At 38.4% G+C, this 25,090-nt stretch overlaps 1 protein-coding gene across 1 annotated transcript; it reads right to left on the reverse strand.

Moving 5' to 3' along the window:
- Nucleotides 1–1,754: 1,754 nt before the first annotated feature.
- LOC113452250 (vomeronasal type-2 receptor 26-like) lies at nucleotides 1,755–22,871 on the reverse strand. The gene is made up of 7 exons (XM_087927666.1): nucleotides 22,743–22,871; nucleotides 18,743–18,927; nucleotides 14,928–15,219; nucleotides 12,495–13,133; nucleotides 6,400–6,627; nucleotides 5,357–5,483; nucleotides 1,755–2,650 (listed from the first exon to the last, which is right to left on the reverse strand). Exons 1-7 carry the CDS (start codon nucleotides 22,869–22,871, stop codon nucleotides 1,755–1,757), a joined length of 2,496 nt encoding a protein of 831 aa, XP_087783792.1.
- Nucleotides 22,872–25,090: the final 2,219 nt, after the last annotated feature.

The following is a 25,090-nucleotide window of genomic DNA, read 5'->3' on the forward strand; positions in this document are numbered from 1 at the left end:
TATAGTTGAGTCTAATAATGATACAATAATAATACAATATAATATAATATGTATAGTTGATTTATGTAATATGAATGTATGTTTGGAAGGGGAAGGCTGTTGATGTTGCGTTTCATGAAAGAAATGTACCAACTGACACGATGTATTTTGGAAGATGGTTTTATGTTGATGTTTTATGTTTGTGTTTGTTAAAAACTTTTACCAAAAAAACCCCAAACATGTATGCAAAGGGAGAAGTCACAGATGGGACAGCCCTGGCTCTTCGGCTTTGTAGCAGAGATGATCACCACCCCCTAAAGCTGGAAATGACTAGCACATATTTACTTTTATTCTGTGCAGGACATAGGGAAGTTTGCCTCAAAGACTTTGTGCTCACCCCTCATGCTTAAAGTCTTTATAGGCAAAAACCACAACCCCTTACATCATAGAATCATCAGGTCATTATTATAGAAATCTCAACAAACATTTTACAACTTTCAACAAAATTAATGAAAGCCAAGCCTTCTTCTCAGAGAGAAGTTTCAAGGTATTTCCTTGGCCAGATAATAAAGTTTTGCTCAAACTTCACTTCTCAAAGAGAGAGGGCTTGACTGTTCTAAAAGACCTCCAAGCTCTCTCTTTCTCCAGACCCAATCAAAACTATCAAGCAGATTCCTAGAGGGGGAGTTGTCCAACCAATGTTGAAAAGTTTTCCCAACCTTTTCCTGTACTGTGGAGAGATTCAGCATTTACAGAGACATACTATGATGTTTAAATCAAATTGACAAGAGACTTCATGAACAAAATCAGAGCTTGTTTATTGCATTTGCAAAGGCAGAATCATTCTTGGGTGCTAGAGGACATTTTTCATAGGCAATCTTGAGAGTTTTATACATTTTCAAAATCCTTAACCAATTACCACCTCTTTTTCTTATAAGCTAACTTATTGAGTGGGTAAAGGGTCTTATTCCCATAACTGTTTACCCATCTGCTTATCAATTTCAAGTAATCTTCATCCTTCTTGGCATACTCTCTATCTTTTTGGCATACCCCTATTGCTAGCATTATTAATTTTAGCATGACAACAGGACATCATGACCCACAAACCATCCAATGACCTGCCAAAATATGTACAGTATAACCACAATGTACAAAACAAAACTTGTTATTGCAAACTCTTTACATAATGTCTTGCTTAATATTCCAGTAAATGCCTTACACAGAGGTTAAAAATGGCATTACCGTAGCATCTTTAGCATCTATCTTTTACAGGGATAAAGTTCACACATACACACCTTGTTTCTGTTTTTGTTTTTCAAACTTATTCTCTTCAAGCAAACACAGATGTTCACCTGATATGAACATAGGCATACACAAGTACCATATTGCTTAGTAAGAGTAAGGTGACACAATCTCCCATCATTCATTTCCTTCCAATATTAAGTCCAACAATTTCAGCATTAGTTTTTCCTTCAAATACATTTCATGTTGAAGATAATTAGAGTAAGAAACATGTAATCAAATAGTCATACGTGGTCTCCTCAGTTTTAATAAACAGTTTGAGGACACAGCAAAAATCACTGACTGAAGGCTGGAAGATACCATGACTGATGTACATAAGAATTTCTAGGAGGATGAAATCTGATCGTAAGAGTAAGGGAGAGACATTAAGAACAAAAAAGAAGGAATTTGAAATTTGAAAATTTAAGAACATCAACTTGGATCTATTAAATAAAACTTTTGAGAAGCAGTTCCATAACAATCACTTTCCCAATCTATTTTATCTTAAGATGTTCTTTTGTATTCAGCTTTGGCCTTAGCACAATAATGTAGCATTTAGGGATGAAGATGCAGACCAACAGACCAGCACTGGAAACCAAGATGGAGAAGACCTGCACAGCCACCATGTACTTCCCTTTGGTGCTCAGGTAGGCAGGAATGAAAGACACCCAGACGCTGCAGAATACCACCATGCTGAATGTGATCAGCTTGGCTTCATTGAAAGCTCCAGGCAGATTCCTGGCCAGGAAAGCCATGGTGAAGCAACTGACAGCCAGGAAGCCCATGTAACCAAGAGCAAAATAAAACATAGTGACCGAGCCCTCGTTGCATTTCAAGATAATCTCTTCAAGCTGAGAATGCATGTCAATCTCAAGGAAAGGGGGACAAGCTCCCAACCAAATGCTACAAATAACAACTTGGACACTTGAGCAAGATAAGACAATGGAGTTGGCCAAGCTCTTCCCCAGCCATTTCTTCATCTTATTTCCTGGCTGGGTAGCCAAAAACGCCAACACCACTGTGATGGTTTTTGCTAGCACTGAAGAAATGGCAGCTGTGAATATGGTGGTGAAGACCATTTGTTGGGAAAAGCACGTGGCTTGCATGGGTTGGCCAATGAATAGGAAGGAGGATAAGAAGGAAAGCAGAAGGGAACCCAGGAGAATGAAGGAAAGGTCTTGATTGTTGGCCTTCACAATTGGAGTTTCTAGGAATTTAATGAAGATTCCCAGCACAAAGCTTGTGATGAAGACCATGAACCCAGCAAAGGAAACAAGAAGAATCCCCAAATGTTCTTCATAAGACAAATAAGTTATAACTTTAGGAACACAGTGGTCTTTCTTCTCATTTGGGTGCTGATCATCTGGACACCTGGTGCACTTTTCTGCATCTAAAAAATAATAATAACATTAGCATATCTGCCACTGCCTCTCATTTTCCATTCTATCCAGTATGTTCAGGAGTGGGATTCTACCAGTTCAGAGTGGCTCAGGCAAACAGGTAGTTCCAGTGATCATTTGGCCCTGCCCACCTGCCCTTGTCCTATTCTGTCCTTTATTTCCATCTTTTGTATGGCACAGCAGATTGCTGTGCCTCAGCTGTTATACTACAGGGCTTCAGTAGAAGGTAAGTATTAGAGCTGAAAATAGGTGGTTCTGAAATGCTGCGCACGCATGCAGACCACACATGCATGTTCAAAGTGCGCTCTCACTGGTTGTTACACTGGTTGAATCTCACCCCTGAGTATGTTCCTTAGGTGGAAGCTGAAAACCAGGAGACCCAAAGGCCATTTGTGTTGTGGTTCACTGACAGCGGGTGCAAATGGCTGAGGTCTTGGAAAGTGAGGACTCAGATGAGGGGCCTGCGTGCAATGCAGGGATGGGGCTTGGACCATCAGGGAGTGGAATGCTGCCTTTGGAGATTATGGAGGCTGGCAGCAGTGATGAAGAGGTCCCCGAGGAGCCTGTGCCCAGTGCATGTGCACACAGGACTGCTCAAAAGAAAGAGCAGCTGCAGCAGCACAGGTGATTCAGGAATAAGGCTGCAAGGTAATGGCCCCTCCCTTAAGAGATAAAAGCCAGCTGAGAAACCGGAGTTCTTTGCAGGAAGCAAAGAAGTTTTTGCACTCAAGCGTTGTGGACATTCGGAGTATCTTGGTTGGTGTTTGGAAACTCTTTGTGTTTGAAATATTTCTTAGTAACTTTATCTAGTGTTCTTGGCAGCCTTGCACAACCTTGGCAAGGCTCATTCTTATCAGAGACTATTAGTTTGAAACAGCCTTTTAACCGTGAAGGAACAGAATTCTTAAAGAATCATTAAAAGGTTTTGCTGTTACCTCTGTTTGGTGTTTCCTTGGAACAAAGTTTGGGTCAGAACAATTTGTGATGGTGTATATGTGTATGTTTATATGGAGTATGCAAAATAGGCAGTGGAGATGGATGAGGAGGAGATTTTCATTAACAAAGAGATAGGAAGCTGATGAAGTGACTGATTTAATTGTGTGGTTCTTCCATGGTGGTGGGGGATGGGTTTTTTTAAAATGGGTTTTTATTATATGAGTTTCCTTAAAAAACATTAAGTTGCTCAAAGTCACCTACTGTATGTGTGAGTTGGACAGCTATGTAAATTAAGTAAATAAATAAAATACTTGTTCTGCAGGAAATTTGAATTTTACTCATGCAGTAAAAATCATATCCAAGTAAAGATGAATTTGAAGCAGCTAAATTCTTTTAACATTGCAAAACTTTAATCCACGGAATCAGTGAATTTGAAATAAAGAATATCTTCTATGTTCTTATACCAGCTAATCTAAATTGGACCCCAGGTTGCTCTTTTCAAAAAACTGTTTTTTTCTCTTGAAAACATTTCACTTCTCATCCAAGAAGCATCTTCAGTTCGGATGGAATGGTGGAGATACCCACCATTCCCCACCATTCAGTCAGAACTGAAGATGTTTCTAGGGTGAGAAGCAAAACATCTTCAATGGGAAAAAACACAGAAAGTCCACTTGCCTTTGGAAAAACTACCTTTGGGACAAACATGACATCCATTTGAATTAGAGGTTATTAAGCAGGTTTTTTAAAAATGTAATCCCTTTAATACCTGCATTTTGCCTTCAAAATGTTTTGCTTAGTGTGCTTTTGCTGGTTTTACTCTCCTTATAAGAAATATTTATTTATTTGTTTGTTTGTTTGTTTGTTTGTTTGTTTGTTTGTTCATTCATTTATTTGATTTGTCAATTGCTTACAAGATAACAGGTATAAGTATAAACATGAGTAAGAATACAGGAAATAGGTATGCATAAATGTGGACAATAGGACAGGGATGGTAGGCACAAGTGTGTGCTTATGCACACCCCTTACAGACCTCTTAGGAATAGGATGAGGTCAATAGTGGATAGTCTGAGGTTAAAGGACTGGGGGTTAGAGGATGTAACAACACAGTCAGGTAGTGCATTCCAGGCATTGACCACTCTGTTGCTGAAGTTGTACTTTCTGCAATCAAGCTTGGAGTGGCTTCATTGAGTTTGTATCTGTTGTGTGCTCTTGTATTGTTGCAATTGAAGCTGAAGTAGTCATTGACTGGTCAGACATTGTAGCAGATAATTTTGTGTGCTACACTTAAGTCTAACCATAGGCGGTGTAGTTCAAGGTTGTCAAAGACCAAAATCTCAAGCTGGTGGTGTAGGGTATTCAATTGCGAGTAGAGGAGTGTAGTACTCTTCTTGTGAAATACTTCTATTTCAGATAATTGAGGTCAACCATTTGCCAACTTTGTCATTCCTGATTGATGACCATTATAGAATCATAGCATTGTACAGTACTTTGGAGGTCATCTGGCTTTGACTTAAATAATTTTTAAAATCAAAATAATTTGTTTGGAACAGGAGGATAAATTACTTCTTCCTTTAGAGATATCCATAAAAATAACAAAGGACAGAATGAGGAAGCAATGCAGTGAGATCTGCTGCATGGGCAATAATAAATCTTCTGGAATCTTTTGAAGCATGGCTTGAGGCTCATGATTTAATTAGGGCAATCTCTGGAACCCTGACAGCTAGCAAATTCATTACTACCACTCCTTCATAATTACTCACCTTCCTGAGCAGAGATGGCTCCTTCTGCACAAACAACACAATTGTAACAGCACATGGGTCTCCCTCTTTCAGTCATCTTGTGGAATCCAGGAGAACAACTTTGTACACACTTGGAAAGAGGCAGAGGCTAACATAGAAACAAGGAAAACAAGGAAAATGTCTTAGGACAACTTTATAAAGCCAACTTGGGACAACATATAAAGCCTTAGTAGGTAAGGCTTAGTAAGGTTAATAAGTATGTAAGCCTTACTTACTTACTTATTTAGTATGTAAGGCTTACTTACTTATTTACTTAGTAAGTAAGCCTTACATACTTAGTTACTTAGTAAGTAAGGCTTAGTAAGGCTTTTTAAAGTTTTAGTAAGATCACACCTGGAATATTACATCCAGTTTTGGTTACCACATTACAAAAAAAAAGTTGAGACTTTGGAGAAGAAGTGCAAAGAAGACCAGATAATTAAAGGCCTGGAGACTAAAACATATGAAAAATGGTTGCAGGATTTGGGTTTGGTTAATCTAGAGAAAAGAAGGACTAAGGGGGACATGATAGCAATATTCCAGTATTTGAAAGGCTTCCCCAAAGAGGAGGGGGTCAATTTATTTTCGAAAGCACCAGAAGGCAGGACAAGAAACAATGGATGAAAACTAATCAAGGAGAGAAGCAACCTGGAATTAAGGAGAAACTTCCTAACAGGGAGGACAATTAACCAGTGGAACAGCTTGCCCTCAGAGATTGTGGGTGCTGGAATTTTTAAGAAAAGACCGGACAGCCATCTATCTGAACTGAGCAGGAGGTTGGACTAGCAGACCTCCAAGGTCCCTTCCAGCTCTATTCTGATTGATTAAGTACCTCAAGATGAATACTTGCAATGTGACTTCTGATGGTGCTTGCATATTTCAATATATAGTGACACAGCTGTATCTGAAATTTCTTTGGATTTAACTGAATAGCAAAAATGAAAGCAATTTCCCTTCCTGAGATCTCCACACTCATCATTGCTATTATTGAGAAATGGAGAAACAGTGAATTTCAATTTATGTACCTTGTTGAGTAATTCCAGGTGTTCGAGAGCATCCTGATTGATTGAAAATTTGAAATCCGAGGATCTCTGTTTTATTAGACTCCCAAACATCACTTTGGTGACAGAGTTATTTGGAAAAACCATCCAGTTCAGGATGTCCAAATCAGCTACCAGGTTTCCTTTTTCATCCAAATGTACTCCATCCAAGGAATGATTGTGCAGTTGAGAGTTTTGGAGGAAAGGGTGAAGCTAGAACAGAACAGAAAATAAAACCAAAAAAATGTAGCATGTTTCTTAGCAGATGGGAAGCCTATTTGCTCCAACAATGTGCATCAATTTTCACTTGTGATTTCATTTAAATTTGTTTGTAAAGCTGCTCAGAGTTTGATGGCTGTACAAGATGAATGAGTGAATGAATGCCTGTTTGATACCTGAATTGCTTATGGTTGAATCTTCTTTTCAGATTCAAATAGCTGTGTCCAAAGAGAGCTAATTTATTTATTTATTTTATTTTATTTGGTTTGTCAATTGCTTACAAGATAATAGGTATAAGTAAAAACTTAGTTATGAATACATGGATACATATAAGAAAAATAAAAGAAACAATAGGACAGGGATGGTAGGCACATTGGTGCATTTATGCATGCCCCCTACAGACCTCTTAGGAAAGGTGTGAGGTCAATAGTAGAAAGTCTAAGGTTAAAGTTTCTGGGGTTTGGGGAAGAAACCACAGAGTCAGGGAGAGTATTCCAGACATTGATCACTCTGTGGCTGAAGTCGTGTTTCCTGCAATCAAGTGTGGTGCGATTAACCATGAGTTTGTATATATTGTGTGCTCTTGTATTGTTATGGTTGAAGCTGAAGTATTAATTGACAGGTAGGGCATTGCAATGTATGATTTTATATACTATACTTAGATCGGACCAAAGACGGCGTAGTTCAAGGTTTTCTAGTTCTAGAATTTGAAGTCTGATGGCATGGTATTCTGCAACGAGTAGAGGAGTGGAGAACTCTTCTTGTGAAATATTTCTGGACTTTCTCAACTGTGTTAACATCAGATACATAACGTGGGTTCCAGACTGATGAGCTGTATTCGAGTATTGGTCTAGCAAATGTTTTGTATGCTCTAGTTAGTAGTGTGATATTACCAGAGAAAAAGCTATGTAAGATTGGGTTAACAACTCTTAACGCCTTTTTGGCAATGTAGTTACAGTGGGCTCTAGCAGTTAGATCATTAGAGATGAATACTCCAGGATCCTTGACAGAGCTTGGATCATCAACAAGGTCTTGACTATTCAGCCTGTATTTTATTTTCTGATTTTCTTTTGCCAATACGTAAGGCAGAGCATTTATTTGTTTAGATTTGAAGTTGCCATTTGTTTGACCATTCTGATACCTAGTCGAGGTCTTTTTGAAGGGTAGCAGTATTGTCTGTGGTGTTGAATAGCTTCACATCATCAGCAAAGAGAACGCAGTTGCTCTTAATATGATCACAGAGGTCATTTATGTAGAGTATGAAGGGAGTTGGTCCTAGAAGACTTCCTTGGGGGACCACTGTTGACAGGTACAGAATTTGATAGGGCACTCCCAATTTTGTCCATTTGTTGTCTGTTTGACAGGAATGCTTCTATCCAGTTATGCAGGTGTCCAGAGATACCGTAAGATTTTAGTTTTAGGAGTAGTTTGTCATGTACCACTGAATCAAAGGCTTTACAGAAGTCTATGTAGACTGTGTCTATTGCTTTGCCCTGATCGAGTTGTGTAGTCTGCATGTTTTTGCAGTGTAAGAGTTGCAGATTACAGGATAGTTTTTTTTCTGAAAGCAAATTGTTTATTAGAGAGTAGGTTGTTTGTCACTAAATGGAGGATAATGGGTTGGTTAATAATTGATTCCATGACTTTACAGGTGATGCAGCATAAAGAGATTGGTCTGTAATTTTCACCTAGGCTGGGGTCTCCTTTTTTGAAGATGGGGATGACAGTGGCTTGTGACCATTGGTTAGGCAAGGAGCTGGTCCTGAAAGATTTTTCAAAGATTATGCTTAGAGGTTCGGCTATGGCAGTGGATAGCTTTTTTAAGAAGTAGGTACACATTCCGTTCGTCCAATAGATAGAGATGGTTTTAGATTGCGTAGTGCTTTTTCAACATTGTCTGCTGTAAAATCGATATGTATTAGATCACTGTAGTTGACTGAATGTGTTGAAGAGGTTGGCTTTAATAGTGTCATCATTGCAATCTTTACCATTTGGTCCTTTCAGGGGTGGGATGGACCTTGAGTCTTTTAGTTTGTTGTTTACAAAATTGTAGAAAGCATGGGTGGAATTGATGTGTAGAAGGTTTTCCTCTTGTTTAATGTGATAATTGGTGCATTCAGTCTTTATCTGGTGGCATAAATTTTTGTATCGGCTTTTTAAATTGGCAACGTGACCAGATTTGTTTTTCCGCCAAAGTGATCTATTTTGGGATTAAAGCTTCCTTATTGTTATAGGTAATCTGTTTTTTCTGGTTTTTGGAATTGTTATTGGTACATATAGTTTGATGACTCTTTTGACTTCAAGTAAAAATATATTGTAATGGTCTTCAACAGTATTGCATCCAGTGAATAGAAATTGCCAATCAAGGGATGGTTATCTATAAGATCATAGTTGCCTTTTTTGAAGTTATAATTGGGGATCACATCGTTGTGTTGATTTTTTGTGTGGATGTATGTTGAGATAAAAGTCAATTATGCTGTGGTCACTGTTGGAAAAGGGTTCTTTAATTTGTATTCCATAAATTGAATTCAAACTATTGCAGAAGATGAGATCAATGCAGTTGTTAAGTCTAGTATTGTTGGTTGCTAGTTGTTCCAGTCCCAGGTTTGTTACTGCATTGTAGAAGGTTGCATGTATAGGTTCAGTTTTACATTCGTTTAGGGTCCAGTTAATGTGAGGTAGATTGAAGTCACCAAACAAGATAAAAGTGTCTGGGCAGGATGTTGCCCAAGTTAGTAGTGAATTTAGCTTGTTTACATGTTCGATGTCATAATCAGGTGCTCTGTAACATAGTAAGAATCAAAATGTGATATTTAAGGACAGTTCACAGATGATGGTCTCAGGAAGAGCAAGCTCTTTGGTAACTTGGATGTTTTTTAGATGTAAGGACTTTTTATAGAAGATAGCAACACCACCTCCTCTGCAGATTTCATGATCTGATCAGTAAACATGATAGTCTCTTACTGTAGTAATGGAGTCAGGGAGAGATGCATTAAGCCATGTTTCACAGACAAATATGATGTCAAATTTAGCCATATTTAGTAAGAGGAGAAATTCAGGTATTTTATTCACAAGGCTAAGTAGCTTGAGTAACTTGCATTTAAGGCCAGGTGTAGTTGGAATTGAGGTAGTTAGGGGCATGCATGCCTAGTTTTGAGTGATGGTGGGTAGATGAGGTAGGGTTGGATGTGGAGTTGTGGGTTGTGTGACTTACTTTTGATACAATCAGCGCGGTAGTCAATGTAGAGATCTTTCTCTCCATCTTCAGTCTTCTAACACACATACACAAAAACAGAAACCTTGTGATATTTTATAGGCTAACATTTTATTCTCTCTTCAGCTTTCACACAAGGGTTCCCTCATCATTACATCTTACTTCATTGTAGAGGCCTCCATGGAAGTAAAGAATTCTAGAATGGAATAATAGGGGAATGTATCTAAGTCAACGGCCAGTCCAGTGTAAGAATCTACCATGTAGGATCCTAAAATGGAAAATTTTGAAGGGAGATTGTCTAGTCCAATATTTTGTCCAGTACAGGAATGCAACACCCCTGGCAGATGGTCATCCAGCCTCTCTTAAAACACTTCCAGTGAAGCAGAATCCACCATCGCTCAATATCTAGAGTCTTTCAAAGATCTCATCCCAGATAAGTCTCATTATGAAATGCAGCACCTACTTGATGAAGTTATGAAATTTGTATTTTGAAGTCATTAAAATGTCCTTGGGTGACATCAAATTGTACACGTTTATTTTTAAAATTAAAAAAGCCACTGACCCCAAACTTGTACTTTTCACTTTGTTTCTCAAATAAAGGAGAATATTTGTAGCTCAAAGTTGAAATGAGAGGTCCTTGGTGCTCTCTGAGCTTGATTATTTTCTTGCACAGTTTCATTACCCAAACTAGGTAACACCATCAGTGCTATGATGCTGTTGGTGTTGTTTTTCTTTCTTTCTTTCCACTGATTTTGATGAACACTTCTACACTGCTTTGAATGTTGTCCAAAATCTCAAATCTGTAAAAGCTATACCCCATATCAAGGATAAGTCCATGCAATAAAACCCATTGTAGAGTTTAAAAGTTAATTTTCAAAATAGTTTTTCTTAATTTTTATTCTTTCAGCTTAAATCATGTTTACAGTGTAGATAGACGTAGACTAACTTTATTGTCACTTTGAATGTATATTAATTGGTATACATTAAAATGAAATTTCATTGCATACAGTTTTCAGAGGGTCTCCACCTCCAATATACACTACATAAACATGACTAAATAAATAAGTGAATAAATTATGCCTATACCCACATATATTACATGACACAGACAAAGTCACAAGCAGAACATTGCTGGAACTGAGAATACTCTTTAATACTGAAATATACTTTGGAAATAATCCTAAGGAAGACATGCAAAGCAGATACTAAGAATTGCCTTGTATTTTGAGGAGAGGTGTGAAGAAGGATTGCCATATCATAAATAGAAAGAAATGTTTGTCCTTAGAATAAAAAAAATGTGGATCAGGGTTGAAAGAACAATCAGCAAAGCAAGCTCCAGATGATAACCATTTTTTAAAAAATGTTGATGACTTTCTGGTCTGTGTAATATAATTAATGATTCATGACTGCTGATATACCTGTTCTATCTCTGTATAATCCTTTACCAAGTTACAATTGGATCTCTCAGCACTTAGTCTTGGCTGGGAAACCAGGTAATAGTATTATAGGATATTTTATCAAATTTTGTTTCAGATTTCCATTGTTTAGGGTCATGTTTTAAAAGAATTACTGTTTTTCCACAACACTATAAAAAAAAAAATCTATCATATCCCAAGACTTAAAATGGACACCTAACATGAAAAACGTCATCAAAAAAGCACAACAAATAATGTTCTTTCTGCGCCAACTCAGGAAGCTCAAACTGCCCAAGGAGTTGCTGATACAGTTCTACAGAGGAATTATTGAGTCTGTCGTCTGCACCTCTATAACTGTCTGGTTTGGTTCTGCAACCCAAAAGGACAGACACAGACTTCAGAGAGTAATTAGGACTGCAGAAAAAACAATTGCTACCAACCTGCCTTCCATGGAGGACCTGTATATTACATGAGTCAAAAAGAGGGCTGTGAAAATATTTACAGACCCCTCACATCCCGGACATAAACTGTTTCAACTCCTTCCCTCAAAACAACCCTACAGAGCATTGCACACCAGAACAACTAGACACAAGAACATTTTTTTCCTGAACACCATCACTCTGCTAAGCAAATAATTCCCTCAACACTTTCCAACTATTTACAAAGTCTGCACCACTATTACTATTAATCTTCTCATCACTTCTTATCTATCCCCTCCCACTTTTGACTGTTTGACTGTAACCTTGTTGCTTCTATCCTAATGATTTTTATTGACTCTTTTTATTGATTTGATTGCTTATTGTACCCTATGACTATTTCTTTTATGTGCACTGAGAGCATTTGGACTAAGAGAAATTCCTTGTGTGTCCAATGACACTTGGCCAATAAAGAATTCTATTCTATTCTATTCTATTCTATTCTATTCTATTCTATTCTATTCTATTCTAAAAAGAGCCAGAGGATAAAAGAAAAGGAGCATCCAGTTACCAAACATGCAGATTTTAATATTTGATTATCATGCACAAGAACAATCTCTATTATGGCCATCAAGATACCTGCCAAGGTTGTAGACTTGGAGTTTTCAACCTTTCTCCACTCATCTTTCTTTCCCTCTTGGATCTGGATGAAAAAGCAGTATTTAACACCCATGCCACAGCCCAGACAGTATTGTAAATGAAGTATTTGTCTAGGGAGAAAATTATTTCCACCTTATCTTGGGGCAGAATCTTTACTTCCTGTTTCTCTCGGCATCTTCTCCGGCTTTTCACAGCAAAGACATGCCTTGTAGAAAAACAAGAATAAGCGTTGTGTTCAAACTTCTTCATGTAATCGTAGAAAGCTATAAAATTGTATGGTTTTCTCTTTTTTTGGGTACGGATGAAGAAAGAGAAAAGGCTGTGGAGGTTTTGAAAAAACAGTTTACGTTGGAACAGTTGCATCGTGAAGTCCCACAAAGCTGTGGTGATCCAGATTTTTCCCATGATGGGTTTTGTCAAGCTCCTAATTATTTCTTGTATAATGGTTATTCCTTCTAGGAAGGAATTGCCTTCTGCACAGTAAACAAAGACATTAACCTGCCTCCATGTGTAGAAGAAAGCAGAAAAGACTTTCAGGGTGTTGTTGTTAGTCACCAAGATGCTTTTTGATATAATGACACAAATCCCATTCTTCAAGAGTAGAGGAGCCAACGTCCTTAGGAACTGTTCCCCATTGTCAGTGTTTGAAGCAAAGAGACCAATGAAGCTCCACTCAAAGTGCAAAAGCAACCTGACAATTCCTGGGTATTGTGTTCCTTCTGCAGGGATCATCCGATAGAAAAAAGGGAACCGGATTTTATCGCTCAAAACCTGGGACACAAAAGTAAAGCTGATCTGAAAAAGGAATGAAGATGTTAAAGTTTGCTTTCAAGGTTGAACACAGTAAAAAAAATAGCTATGTACCAAATAGAAAGCTAATGCAATCCTAAATTGCATTAACAGAGGGATACAATCAAAGTCAAGTGATGTACTAATACCACTCTATAAGGCCTTAGTAAGACCACACCTAGAGTCCTGCATCCAGTTTTGGTCACCACACTATAAAAAAGAGGTTGAGACTCTAGAAAAAGTGCAGAGAAGAGCAACCAGGATGATTAGGGGACTGAAAAATAAAACATATGAAGAACGATTACAGGAACTGGGCATGGCTAGTCTAGTGAAGAGGAGGACCAGGGGAGACTTGATAGTAATCTTCCAATATTTGATGGGCTGTCGCAGAGAGAAAGGGGTCAAGCTATTTTCCAAGGCACCTGTAGGCCAGACAAGGAATACTGGATGGAAACTGAACAAGGAGAGATTTAACCTGGAAATAAGGAGAAACATTCTGACAGTAAGAATAATCAACCAATGGAACAGCTTGCTCTCAAAGTTGTGGGAGCACCATACTTGAGACCTTCAAAAAGAGATTGGACTGCCATTTGTCTGAAATGATGTAGGGTCTCCTGTTTGGATGGTGGGTTGGACTAGATGACCTATGAGGTCCTTTCCAACTCTGATTATCTGTCATCTGTTAGAGAGATTTTCTTAGAACAGAATTGGAAGGGACCTTGTAGGTTATCTAGTCCAATCTCCCTGCTCAAACAGGAGACCCTATACCATTTCTGACAAGTGGCTGTCCAGTCTCTTCTTGAAAGCCTCCAGTGATGAACTACCCACAACTTCTGAAGGCAACTTCTGTTCCATTGCTTGATTGTTCTCATTGTCAGAAAATTTATCCTTATTTCTAGGTTGAATCACTCCTTGATGAATTTCCACCAATTGTTCCTATTCTAGCCTTCAGGGGCTTTGGAGAATAGGTTGCGACCCTCCTCTCTGTGACAACTCCTCAAATATTAGAAGACTGCTGTCATGTCACCCCCAGTCCTTCTCTTCACTAGACTAGCCATGCCTACTTCTTGCAACAATTCTTCATATATTTTAACCTCCAAGCCCCTAAGCATCTTTGTTACTCTTCTCTGCACTCTTTCTAGAGTCTCAACATCTTTGTTTTTAATTTCTTCTAATCATGGATGGGATTCTCCTTTCTTGCAAGAAGATCCACTGCTTAGGCTCTGTTCAGACAGTCCTCATCACCGCCGCCACTACCACCACCACCACCACCACCATCATCATCATTCCTTAAGAGATCTTCAAGGAGAACATTCCTTCAGAGAAATGGCAAATATCTACATGGATGGATTAATGTGTGACTTAGGGTTCATTTATATCCTTTTAGACATAGTAGGTTCAATAGACCCAACCAAGATATCCAGGCAGATTCTGTTTTAGCAATCCTGATATAATGTCTTGCACAATGGTCTACTAAATATTATTAACAAAACATATTAAAAGAGGCTAGCCATCTTTTATCCATTGCTTATTCTTTATTGATTTAACTGTTATCTCTTTGTTTGATTGATGGGAATATTGAGAGTTGGGTGGCTTATGAGTTTAATTGTTGTTGATGATGTTATTGATGATGATGATATCCAATTATGTCCAACTCTTACCATTTCTATGGGTCACATATCTCCACATCTTCCAAGCTTACACTGCTTGGTTGAGTTCTTCTATGTTCTGAAGGAAAACCCAATCTAGAAGAATTCTGCAGAGTGCCTAACCATAGAGGTGCACACTTTCATTCCTTACCTGTGGGATTTTGTAGATGGCTGCTATCGTTGAAATTTGTTTGGAGATGTCTGAGTCAGCTGCTTCCAGGAGAACCCAGAGGTCTTTCTGTCTTCCACAGCTGTAGTTTGGAATGTTGGCATCTCCAACAGAAAGCAGGTCCATCAAGGCATCTGAAGTCATCCTGGTGTTAAAAAAGTTGTTGTGGAGGTTGTAGCTCAAGGTGATGTTGGGTAAGAGTTTGGGATCCTGGTTGATCTCCTGGATGGCAAAAAGGAAGGACAGAATTTTCCAGTAATAGGAAGATCCTTTCCTGCAAATATACAGGCACCACATTACCATTCATGGAAATGGCTTATTAGCTATATCTAAGGCTGTGCGTGCTTCAGAAATGAGTTGGAGGAATTGATTTGGAGCAGACATGAGTACAGCATTATCCAGCTAGTAATTAAAGCAGCCAAAATTTTATCCAGAGTGCCTAAAGAAAAAACACAATGCCATTGTGATAAAAATTCCACTGTGCTTTTAAAAACAACTGCCTCACTTTTCACACTTGCTCAGAGGTCTGGGGGGGAAATGGGTTGTTGCTTTAACAAATAACAGAGAGATGCCCCAGTCTTGTAAGACTGGGATGAACTGTCTAAACCTTTTTTGGGGAATGCTCTGTTGTAACAAATCCTAACACTGCTAGCCATTCATAAGGCTTTGAAGACTTGGCTATTCCCAATGTGTTTGGGCCAGGAGATTAAGTGAGCTCTGCTGGTTCTTTTTGTTAAATAGAATTATTTCTGTTACTTTGGATATTAATGATGTGGATTGTTGATAGGATGGTGGATATGGCAATATAAATGGTTTTAATCCAGCAACCTAGCAAGCAATCTTGCCCATGCTTCTGATCTACCCTGTCCCTTCATAGATTACAATTTGCTAAAAGCAATACAAACTGGAAGAAAACTGCTATAAATATTTTGTAAAAGTTGTGCATCAAAAATATAAACTTGGAGGAGAGGGTTTCCCTGGGCCTCTGACCTTTTCCCAAGAGGGCTAAATACAGAGAATCTAGACTAGCCCTATTTCAAGACATTTCAAAATATGGAACTTCTAAAGAGTCAGTTTGCCATAGTGGTTAAGGTGCCAAATTGGAAACCAGAAAACCAGGAGTTCTAGTGTCATCTTACAGGACTAGTCAACTGGGTGACTCTGGGCCAGTCCTTCTCTCTCAGTCCTAAGAAGGAGACAACAGCAAACTATGATGTGGACATAATATACTTAGACTTCAGCAAAGCATTTGACAATGCGAGATGATGGATAATAAAAAAGGGCTAGAAGTTAGAGAAGGGGGGACTAATGGAATAGATACTTTTACATTATAAGGTGAATTAATAACAAGGGATTATAGAATTTTAATGAGGGTAACGTTGAATATGATATGTTGAATAATCAAATAATTGAAGAATACAATTCAACATAAATATGTGTATTATTAGTTAATTATAGAAGATAGTTGAATGTAATAAATATGAATATTAACATTCTATTTTCAGAAAAAGGAATGATATGTAGAATTTGATTGATATAAAAATAACACATTGAATATTGAATAGTAGAATAATGAAAGATTGCAACTTGATAAAAACTATTATTATTAAAATTATATAACTTGTCAAATGTACATATGATGATAATTAATTTATCTGTATTAAACAAGTTGTAAAATCCGATCAGAAAGGGGATATTTCTTAAACATAATAGTGGAATAATTAAAACTTAGGTGATAAATAATTGAAGATTATTACTCAATATAAATTGGTAAATTATTATTAAAATCACATAAATCTGTTAAACGCTACAAATATGACTAATATTTTATTTGTAGCAAAAGAGGGATATTTAGAATATGGAGATTGACATAAAAATAAGATACTGAAATGGTGAATAATTAAAGAAAATATGTGTATTAATATGAAATTTTATAAGATTGTCAACTGTATTGAATATGAACAATATTGCCATATTTATTTTAAAATGTAAGACATACTGGTACCACACTGTCCAAAGAATAACATGTTTGTAAACAAGAAAAAAATAAAAAAATATTTTAAAAAAGCAAAGTTTTTGACAAAATAGACCACAACTACTTGTTGGTAAACTAGAAAAATGTGGGATAGACAGCACCACCACAAGATTGATTTGTAAATGCCTGACAAACCATATTCAACAAATAGTCCTTAGTGGTACTAGATCTACATGGAAGGAAGGAAGCAGTGGGGTACCACAAGGCTCTATCTTAGGGCCAGTACTCCACAATATCATCATAAATGACTTAGATGAAGAAGTAGAGGGGGAACTCATCAAATTTGCAGATGATACTAAGCTAGCAAGAATAGCCAACACCCCTGAAGACAAGCTCAGGATGCAAAAAGATCTTAACAGACTTGAACATGGACCCTATCCATTAGGATTAGGAAAAACCTTGTTCAAAAAAAATGACTATGACTATGACCTTGGGATCCTAGTGTAGAATATTGCTATCATGTCACCCCAGTCCTTATTTAGACTAGCCATACCCAGTTCTGGCAATATTCTTCCTATATTTTAGTCTCCAAGCCTTTAGTCATCTTAATTGCTCTTCTCTGCACTTTTTTTCCCAAAGTCTCAACATCTTTTTTGTAATGTGGTGACTAAAACTGGATGCAGTTGTCAGCCTTGGAAGCCATCTTTTACTTGGAAGCTTCGAGGCTGCCACATTCAGTGCCTGGGAATTTGAGAGGGGGGATTTCATAGCGAGGTAGAAGCTTAGACATAACAACATTCTTTCTCAGAGAGTCAAGGACATGTAACCCTGCACCTGGAGGGGGGTGACAGGAGGGATGTCTCCACTTGGGATGAATGATTCGATTGGGCCATGTGATGGACTGGTGGGTGCAGGAGATGGAACTTTGATTTCTCTTTTTGGAAGGGAAAACCAGGAACTCTCCAATTAGGATTTTCCCAGATGTGCCAATATGACAACTCTAATAAAATGGAACTTGGAGGAAATGTTTGTCTCAGAGTTTATTGGTTTGGACTTCGCTAGTTGGAACGCTGACAGCAGTATTCCAAATGTGGTCTTACTAAGGTTTTATAAAGTGGTTCTAATATTTCATGCAGCTAATATTTTCGAGCAGGAAATATTCACCAGCCAAGGAAACAAACCATAATAAGTAGAGAATGTTAAGAAGAGCTCCTATCTATTGGGGAAACCTGGACTAAATAGAGGAATACTTATATTTCACAGAACTCCCCTAGAAATAAAGGCTGGCTAATCCATATGTTGGCATGAATATTCACATACATTATCCAGGCTTGCAGACTAACCATATAATAAAATATGACCTGGTCTCAGTTATTTTGTTCCTCCTGCTTTCGTTCACACAGCGGAATGGAATGGAATGGAATAGAATAGAATAGAATAGAATAGAATAGAATAGAATAGAATAGAATAGAATGGAATGGAATAGAATGGAATGGAATAGAATAGAATAGAATGGAATGGAATGGAATGGAATGGAATGGAATAGAAATGATGGGATGGGATGGGATGGAATTGCACACACAAGGAATTTATTTTTGATGCATATGCTCTCAGTGTACATAGAGAAAAAATAAAATACATTCATCAAGAATTATAAGATACAACATTTAGTGATATTCATAAGTTACTTATAAGCAATCAAATCATACTAGGAAACAAATAAAACAATATAAATTGTAAAGATACAAGCAACACGGTTATAGTCATAAATGGGAAGAGATAGGTACTAGGAAGGATGAGAAGAATAGTAATACAGTCTTACCATGAAATGTTAGCAGATGGAGGCCTTTGGAAATCATTTGGTAGAAACCGGGCAGGCGATATAGAGAGAAGTCCAGCAATAACATGGTCCCCTGGCTTGTAGTGATTCCCTTCATTGAATTCCTCATGCTCCAAAGTTAAGGGACACTTGGTGTGGAGCATCCCACTGGCACCATAGGGCTGCAGCTGCAGCAGAAGCAGAAACAAAAGGAGCATTCTTTGAGCACATAAGTCCATCTCCTGTGTTGCAACAGTTTAAAAAATCAGGAGAAGAAACCTTGGCAGTCTCACCATGCTAAAGTGTTGGTGGGTTGTCTAATTCAGGACAGAGTTCAGCCCAAGCTTCACAACTATAGGGGATCAGCTTAAGATCTGTGTCCTTTACACGCCACACTTATCATTTCTCTTAGGACCTTGAGGGACCTTGGGAACAATTGTGAGACCAGACTTTCTAATGCAAACTATTGCCTCATGTTGTTTTTGAGTCATTAGAACAGTTTGAGAGGGAAAAAACCCATAGAGATTTGACTGAAACATAAAACATCACAATAATTCAGATACTTATAAGATATAGCAACATCTTTTCAATAGCCTAGATTTTGTGTGATTCCACAGAGTTGAACAACACAGAGATGTGATTCCTTAGTTTTTCTGGATCACCCTTGAGAGCCTTTCCACACTATTGATGGAAATGCTCTTAAGCCACCTTTGAGGGGGAAAAAATGAAAATTGTAACCAATGTTGATGTGAAATCTGCTGAGATCTCCGTGCTACAGGAACCCCTTTTCTGGGATGGGATGGGATGGGATGGAATGGAATGGGATAGAATAGAATAGAATAGAATAGAATAGAATAGAATAGAATAGAATAGAATAGAATAGAATAGAATAGAATAGAATAGAATAGAATAGAATAGGCTTCCAGTTTGAGTCTCTTCAGCAACAGACAGAAATCCGCAATTGTGCTTGGTTTCAATCTGTGCTCACTGCTGAAGCACCCCAAGCCGGCTGGTTTTGGGGATAAGCCACCCCATAGAGGTGGTGAAGATGGTGGAGACTGCCAGCATGGTCAAGGAGAGCTGCATCTCTCTTCCCCAGCTGGCCATTACTCCCTTGCCCAAAGGCGGTTGCAGCAGTGGTCAGAAATGGCCACCTCAAAGAAGAACTGAACCAGAAAAGAATGTGTAGGAGGAAGATAAGGAGAGAAAGTTTTGGTCGACCAGGTTAAACTAAAAAAGCAATAATGTAAAGTACCCTGGAATTTAAACTAAATACCATTGTTCCCAAAGAAGATTTTGAAGCAGCGAAGGAGAGAGAAAAGGGAAAGGATTAGGGTTTTTTTTCTTCCCTTTCATATACTGACAGCTAAGAGGCTTAAGCAAGAAATTGAAAAAAATCCACTTTGACACTAATAGGCATTTAAGCTGAAAATAAAAGTCAAAGGGTTAATAAAGATTTCTGGATATTTAAGTTTTTAAAAGCAGGAAAGGAGAAAAAAAAGAATAAAAGGGTAGGATCTGGAAAAATGGAGGAGACTGCCTGGAACTAAGGAATGGAACTGTAACTAAAAGGAACTTACAGTGAAACTTTAACAAGATTCCCCAAAGATACATCCTAACTAAAATTTGGCAACAAAATAATAGAACCCCAGGAAGAGAAAGTAGAAAAAAGAAGCAAGAAGAAACAGCCTTGGATTATTTAGATTACTTGGTGATTTTTGGTTTTTGCATCTAAGTGACTAAAACTAATCGGAAGGTTGTTTAAAAGTGTTTAAAATGGCATCATGCTTAGAAGAACTGAAAATGGAACTTAAAAAATGGAAAGAAGATGCACAAGAAGGGAGAGGTTCTTTTGGCTTTGTATTTCAATTCTTCGATATGGAGATCTGGAACTATGAAAAAGAACAAGAAACGCTTGCAGAACAAGAAGATCGAGACAAAGAAGAAGCTATCTTTAATGATCAAATAATTTTAAGTGGGGGGAAAAAAGGAAAGGAGGGAAAGAGAGTGAAAGGTTTTAAGACTAGAAAAAACAACCAAAAAGAAGAAGAGTTTGAAAGATAAGTATATTAGAAAGCAACAGAAGAGGGGATTACAGATGAGAGAATTAGAAGTAGAGAGATGAGGGGGTAAAAAGGGGAGGGAGAAGAAGAGGGGAAGAAGGTAAGGAAAAGAAGTTGTAAAAGACAGAAACAAGATATAGAGAAACAGGGAAAGATATAAGTATTGAAACCATAAGCCTATTTAGATATAATCGGTGAAAAATTAATTGTTAAAGGGATTCTGCAAAGGTACATAAGATAGCATTGTTATATTACAAATAGAAATAATTTTAGAAAATATGACTAAAATGATGGATAAAATATTCACTGTAATGTAGTGGAATGTTTGTTAATAAAAAAAATGAATTAAAGTGAATAATTAAATTCAGAAAGGATGGGAGCATTTTAATTATTATTAATGATTTATAAAAATATAAGTGAGAAATACAAAAAAAAAGAATTAATTATGGAAAGTTTATAAGTGTTCCCAAGGAAGTATGATATTTAATTGAAAAGAAATGTTAAAGATGTTAAGATTTTAATGAATATTAATGACAGAATTGAATTGGAGTGGAATGTGTGATTTATTTACCTATATATATATAATCTTTTCTTTTTAAGAATATGGTGTGTATTTTAAGAATGTACCAGGCAGAATTCGATTGGAAGTTACGTATTATAGTGAATGCTATCATCTTAAAGGTATACATTGAAGTTTAAATAAGAGTTTGAATGGATAAAATTAAAAGATATAAAGGTGTCATACTCCAGTTAGCAACTACAGGGGAAAATTTGTTTAATGAGAAAAGATAATATGAAATTGCAACAGGACAGACAAAAGTATAAATATATTGATTTGAATTGAGATGAGATAATTAAAGTTGAGAAAATTAAAAGAGGTGAAAAACTATGTAGAAAATATAAAACAGTAATAAGATATGGAATAGAACATAAAAATGAGCATGAAATTGACTTTGTGTCTGTATGAAGAAGTGATAACCTGGGACCATGCTATTTTCAAAAAAAGATGTTTATTTATATTTTGTTTTTGTGAAAACCCAAATAAAATTTTCAGAACCACAAGAATAGAATAGAATAGAATAGAATAGAATAGAATAGAATAGAATAGAATAGAATAGAAGAATTGGAAGGGACCTTTAAGGTCTTCTAGTCCAACACTCTGCTCCCTGCTCCCCTGCTCAAGCAGGAAACCCTATAGAGGCACAGCTATACTGGAATTAATTCTTATTAATAGGGATGAAATAGTTGAGAAGTTATAAGAACTTTGGAGGAAAGTGGCCACGTCACATTTGAATTCACCATAATGCAACCACTGGAAATTGAATCAAGTTGTCAGTGTTCCAGCAATACCAAACTCCCATCAAAAACTTTGAGACAGGCATTTTCTCAAAGTTTCTCCTTATTGGAAAAGTCACACTGGCACATCTGGGAAAATCCAAATCTGACAGTTCCGGTTTTCCCTTCAATAATTAAAAAATACAAACCCATTCTCTGCACCCATCATTCCATCACATGCACCAATCACTATCCATTGCAACTTGAGATATCCCTTAAACACTCCTCATCCAGGTGCAGGAATAACATGACCTTGACTGTAAAGAAGAATGCTATTATGTCTAACTACATATGCTCCATGAAATCCCCCCTCCCAATTTCCCAAGCACAGGAATGTGGCAGTGTGGAAGCTGCTGGTGCTAATATGGCTTCCAAAGCTGACACAAGTCACACCAGTGATTTGGCCTTTACGATTGCTGATTTAAATACTTTTTTTGGGTTGCTGATTTAAACAAACTTAAGAGAGAAATTAGGAAAGATTTCATGGATTTTCTATTAGTTGATCAACTACTTCAATAGAGTACTTCCCCATTGGGGCCCTAAGCCTGGCAGTGCCAAGTCTTTAGGCTCTTGCAGAAGGTCATAAGGGTGGGAGCCAATCTCACCTCAGGAAGTGCGATGTTCCAAAGGACTGGGGCCATGGCAGAGAAGGATGTTCTCTTGGACCCTGCCAGTTGGAATTCCAGCTGGAATTCCTTGACTGATGGGAACTGCATCATGCCTCCTCTGCCCATACTGTACATGGGTGAGGTGGGCTTTTCACATTGGAGTGAGATAGTTCTTGAAGTAATCTAAACCCACGCCATGCAGGAGTTTATAGATAATAACCAACACATTGAATTGCACCCAGAAGCAAACCGGCACCCAGTACAGCTAATAGAACAGTGCAGGGGTGTGATTCAACCAGTGTGAAAACCAGTGAGGTGAGCATGTGCTTTGCGCGCACGCAATGGGTGCACTCTCCACTGTGCCATGTGAAGCAGCTGAGCTTGAAAACCAGGAAATAAAGAATAGAACTAGGGCAGGTGGGAGGGGAGAGAAGCTGATCATCGGAGTGAACTGGTTTGCTCAGAGATGATCCTTGGACCTACCAGTTTGGCCAAACTGGGCCGAACCAGTAGAATACCACCCCTGGAACAGTGGTGTAACATGGGAGACTATAGGGGCCCCACAGCTTTGCCACACTCTGCATCAATTGAAGCCTCCAAGTGCTCTTCAAGGATAGCCCAATGTAGAGTTCATTGCAGTAGTGCAAATGGGAGGTGACCAGGGCTTGAGTGGCTGAGCACAGGGACTCCAGGATATGCCACAACTGGTGCACAACCTGAACTTCTGCAAAAGCTCTTCTAGACACAACTGCCACTTGCTCTTTGAGCAGGAGTTGCATATCCAGGATAATCCTTAAGTTGCAGAGCAGGTCAGCCTGGGATAGTGCCACTCATCTAGAGCTAAAGATGTCAAAATCCCAGATATTGAAGATCCATGCATCCAAAGCAATTGGTCTTGTCAGGATTCAGTCAAAACCCATTGTCCAGCATCCAGCTCCCGCAGCCTCCAGGGGGCAACAATAGCATCACTTGGGATGGAGATATAAAATTGAGTATCATTCACATACTGATGATACCTCAACCCATGGTGACTGATGATGTAACTCTAGGGCTTCATGTAGATATTACAATGGATAGGATACTCCCCAAGAAGTGAATGGCAATGGTCCCTCTGCCAAAGAGATAAAAGAAGGGCAGTGGGGAGACAATGGCCTTTTAAGGAACACCCCCATCTTAGAACCCCAAAGGGAGTCACCTGATAGTTAATAGAGGAATGACAGGTTTTTGACAGGTTTCAAATAAGGAGAATTTTGATACTTTGGAGATCTGTCTGGTTCTTGTAATAAAATCACTTGTAATATAACATAGGTTTGTATAGTCTCCATTCTGAATATTCTATGTGCTTTATCAATCTCACTCTGCAAATTTCATGAGATACCTCCTGCTGGGAGTAAAATTGGACAGGATCCTAGGGAGTATGCATGTGAACACCTGTATTTTAGAACCATGTCCCTCCTGGTTTGTGAAAGCTTCCCAGGAGTTGACAGGCGGATGGACTCTGGTGGTGATTAATGCTTCTCTACAGGAGGGGTCAGTGCCCCAGAACTTTAAGGAGGCTGTGGTCTGCCCTCTTCTTAAGAAGCCATCATAGGACTCCACCTGGTTGGACAATTTCCAACCTGTCTCCAATCTTCCCTTTTGGGGGAAGGTTGTTGAGAAGGTGATCGTGCAGCAGCTCCAGGGGTTTCTGGATGAAATGGATTATCTCAACCCCTACCAGTCAGGATTCATACCTGGATTTGGGACATAAACAGCACTGGTCGCACTTTTGGATGATCTCTGGCAGGAGCGGGATGGGGGTAGTGCATACATCCTTGCTCTACTTAATCTCTTGGTGGCTTTTGATACCATTGACCATGAGATTCTCCTGGGATGACTTCGGGGGATGGGAGTGGAAGGCCTTGTGCTTTCTCTGCGGCTGCTCTCAGTCAGTATTGATAGGGGGGAGAGATCCAGCCCTCACCCATTGCTTTATGGGGTTCCGCAGGGCTCGGTACTTTCTCCACTCCTGTTCAAGATTTATATGAAGCTGCTGGGTGAGATCATCTGTCACCATGGACTGAGGTATCACCAATATGCTGATGATACTCAGCTGTATGTCTCGGCCCGTGGTGAGCTAAGTGTTGCTGTATCCTCCCTCTCGCAGTGCCTGGAGATTGTTAGGAGCTGGATGGGAGCAACGGGTTGAAACTAAACCCTTGCAAGACCGAGTGGCTTTGGATTTGGGGTTCGTTGGTTCAGGGAGAATTACCAATTTTAGTCTTGGATGGGGTGGCACTACCCCAAACAGACCCTGTGTGTAATCTAGGGGTTTTCCTGGACTCACAACTCCTGTTCAGAGAGCA

This window comes from Pseudonaja textilis, chromosome 2, assembly GCF_049901715.1.
Source record: "Pseudonaja textilis isolate UNSWEBS1 chromosome 2, rPseTex1.2, whole genome shotgun sequence".
Lineage (NCBI taxonomy): Eukaryota > Metazoa > Chordata > Lepidosauria > Squamata > Elapidae > Pseudonaja > Pseudonaja textilis.

Coding starts and splice junctions, on each gene's coding strand:
- LOC113452250 (XM_087927666.1), bottom strand. CDS start 22,871: ATGGGCAGAGGAGGCATGATGCAGTTCCCATCAGTCAAGGAATTCCAG. Junction 18,928..22,742: donor GGAACATCGCACTTCCTGAG/GTGAGATTGGCT, acceptor CTTCTGCTGCAG/CTGCAGCCCTATGGTGCCAG. Junction 6,628..12,494: donor GATGCCGAGAGAAACAGGAA/GTAAAGATTCTG, acceptor GTTCTGTTCTAG/CTTCACCCTTTCCTCCAAAA.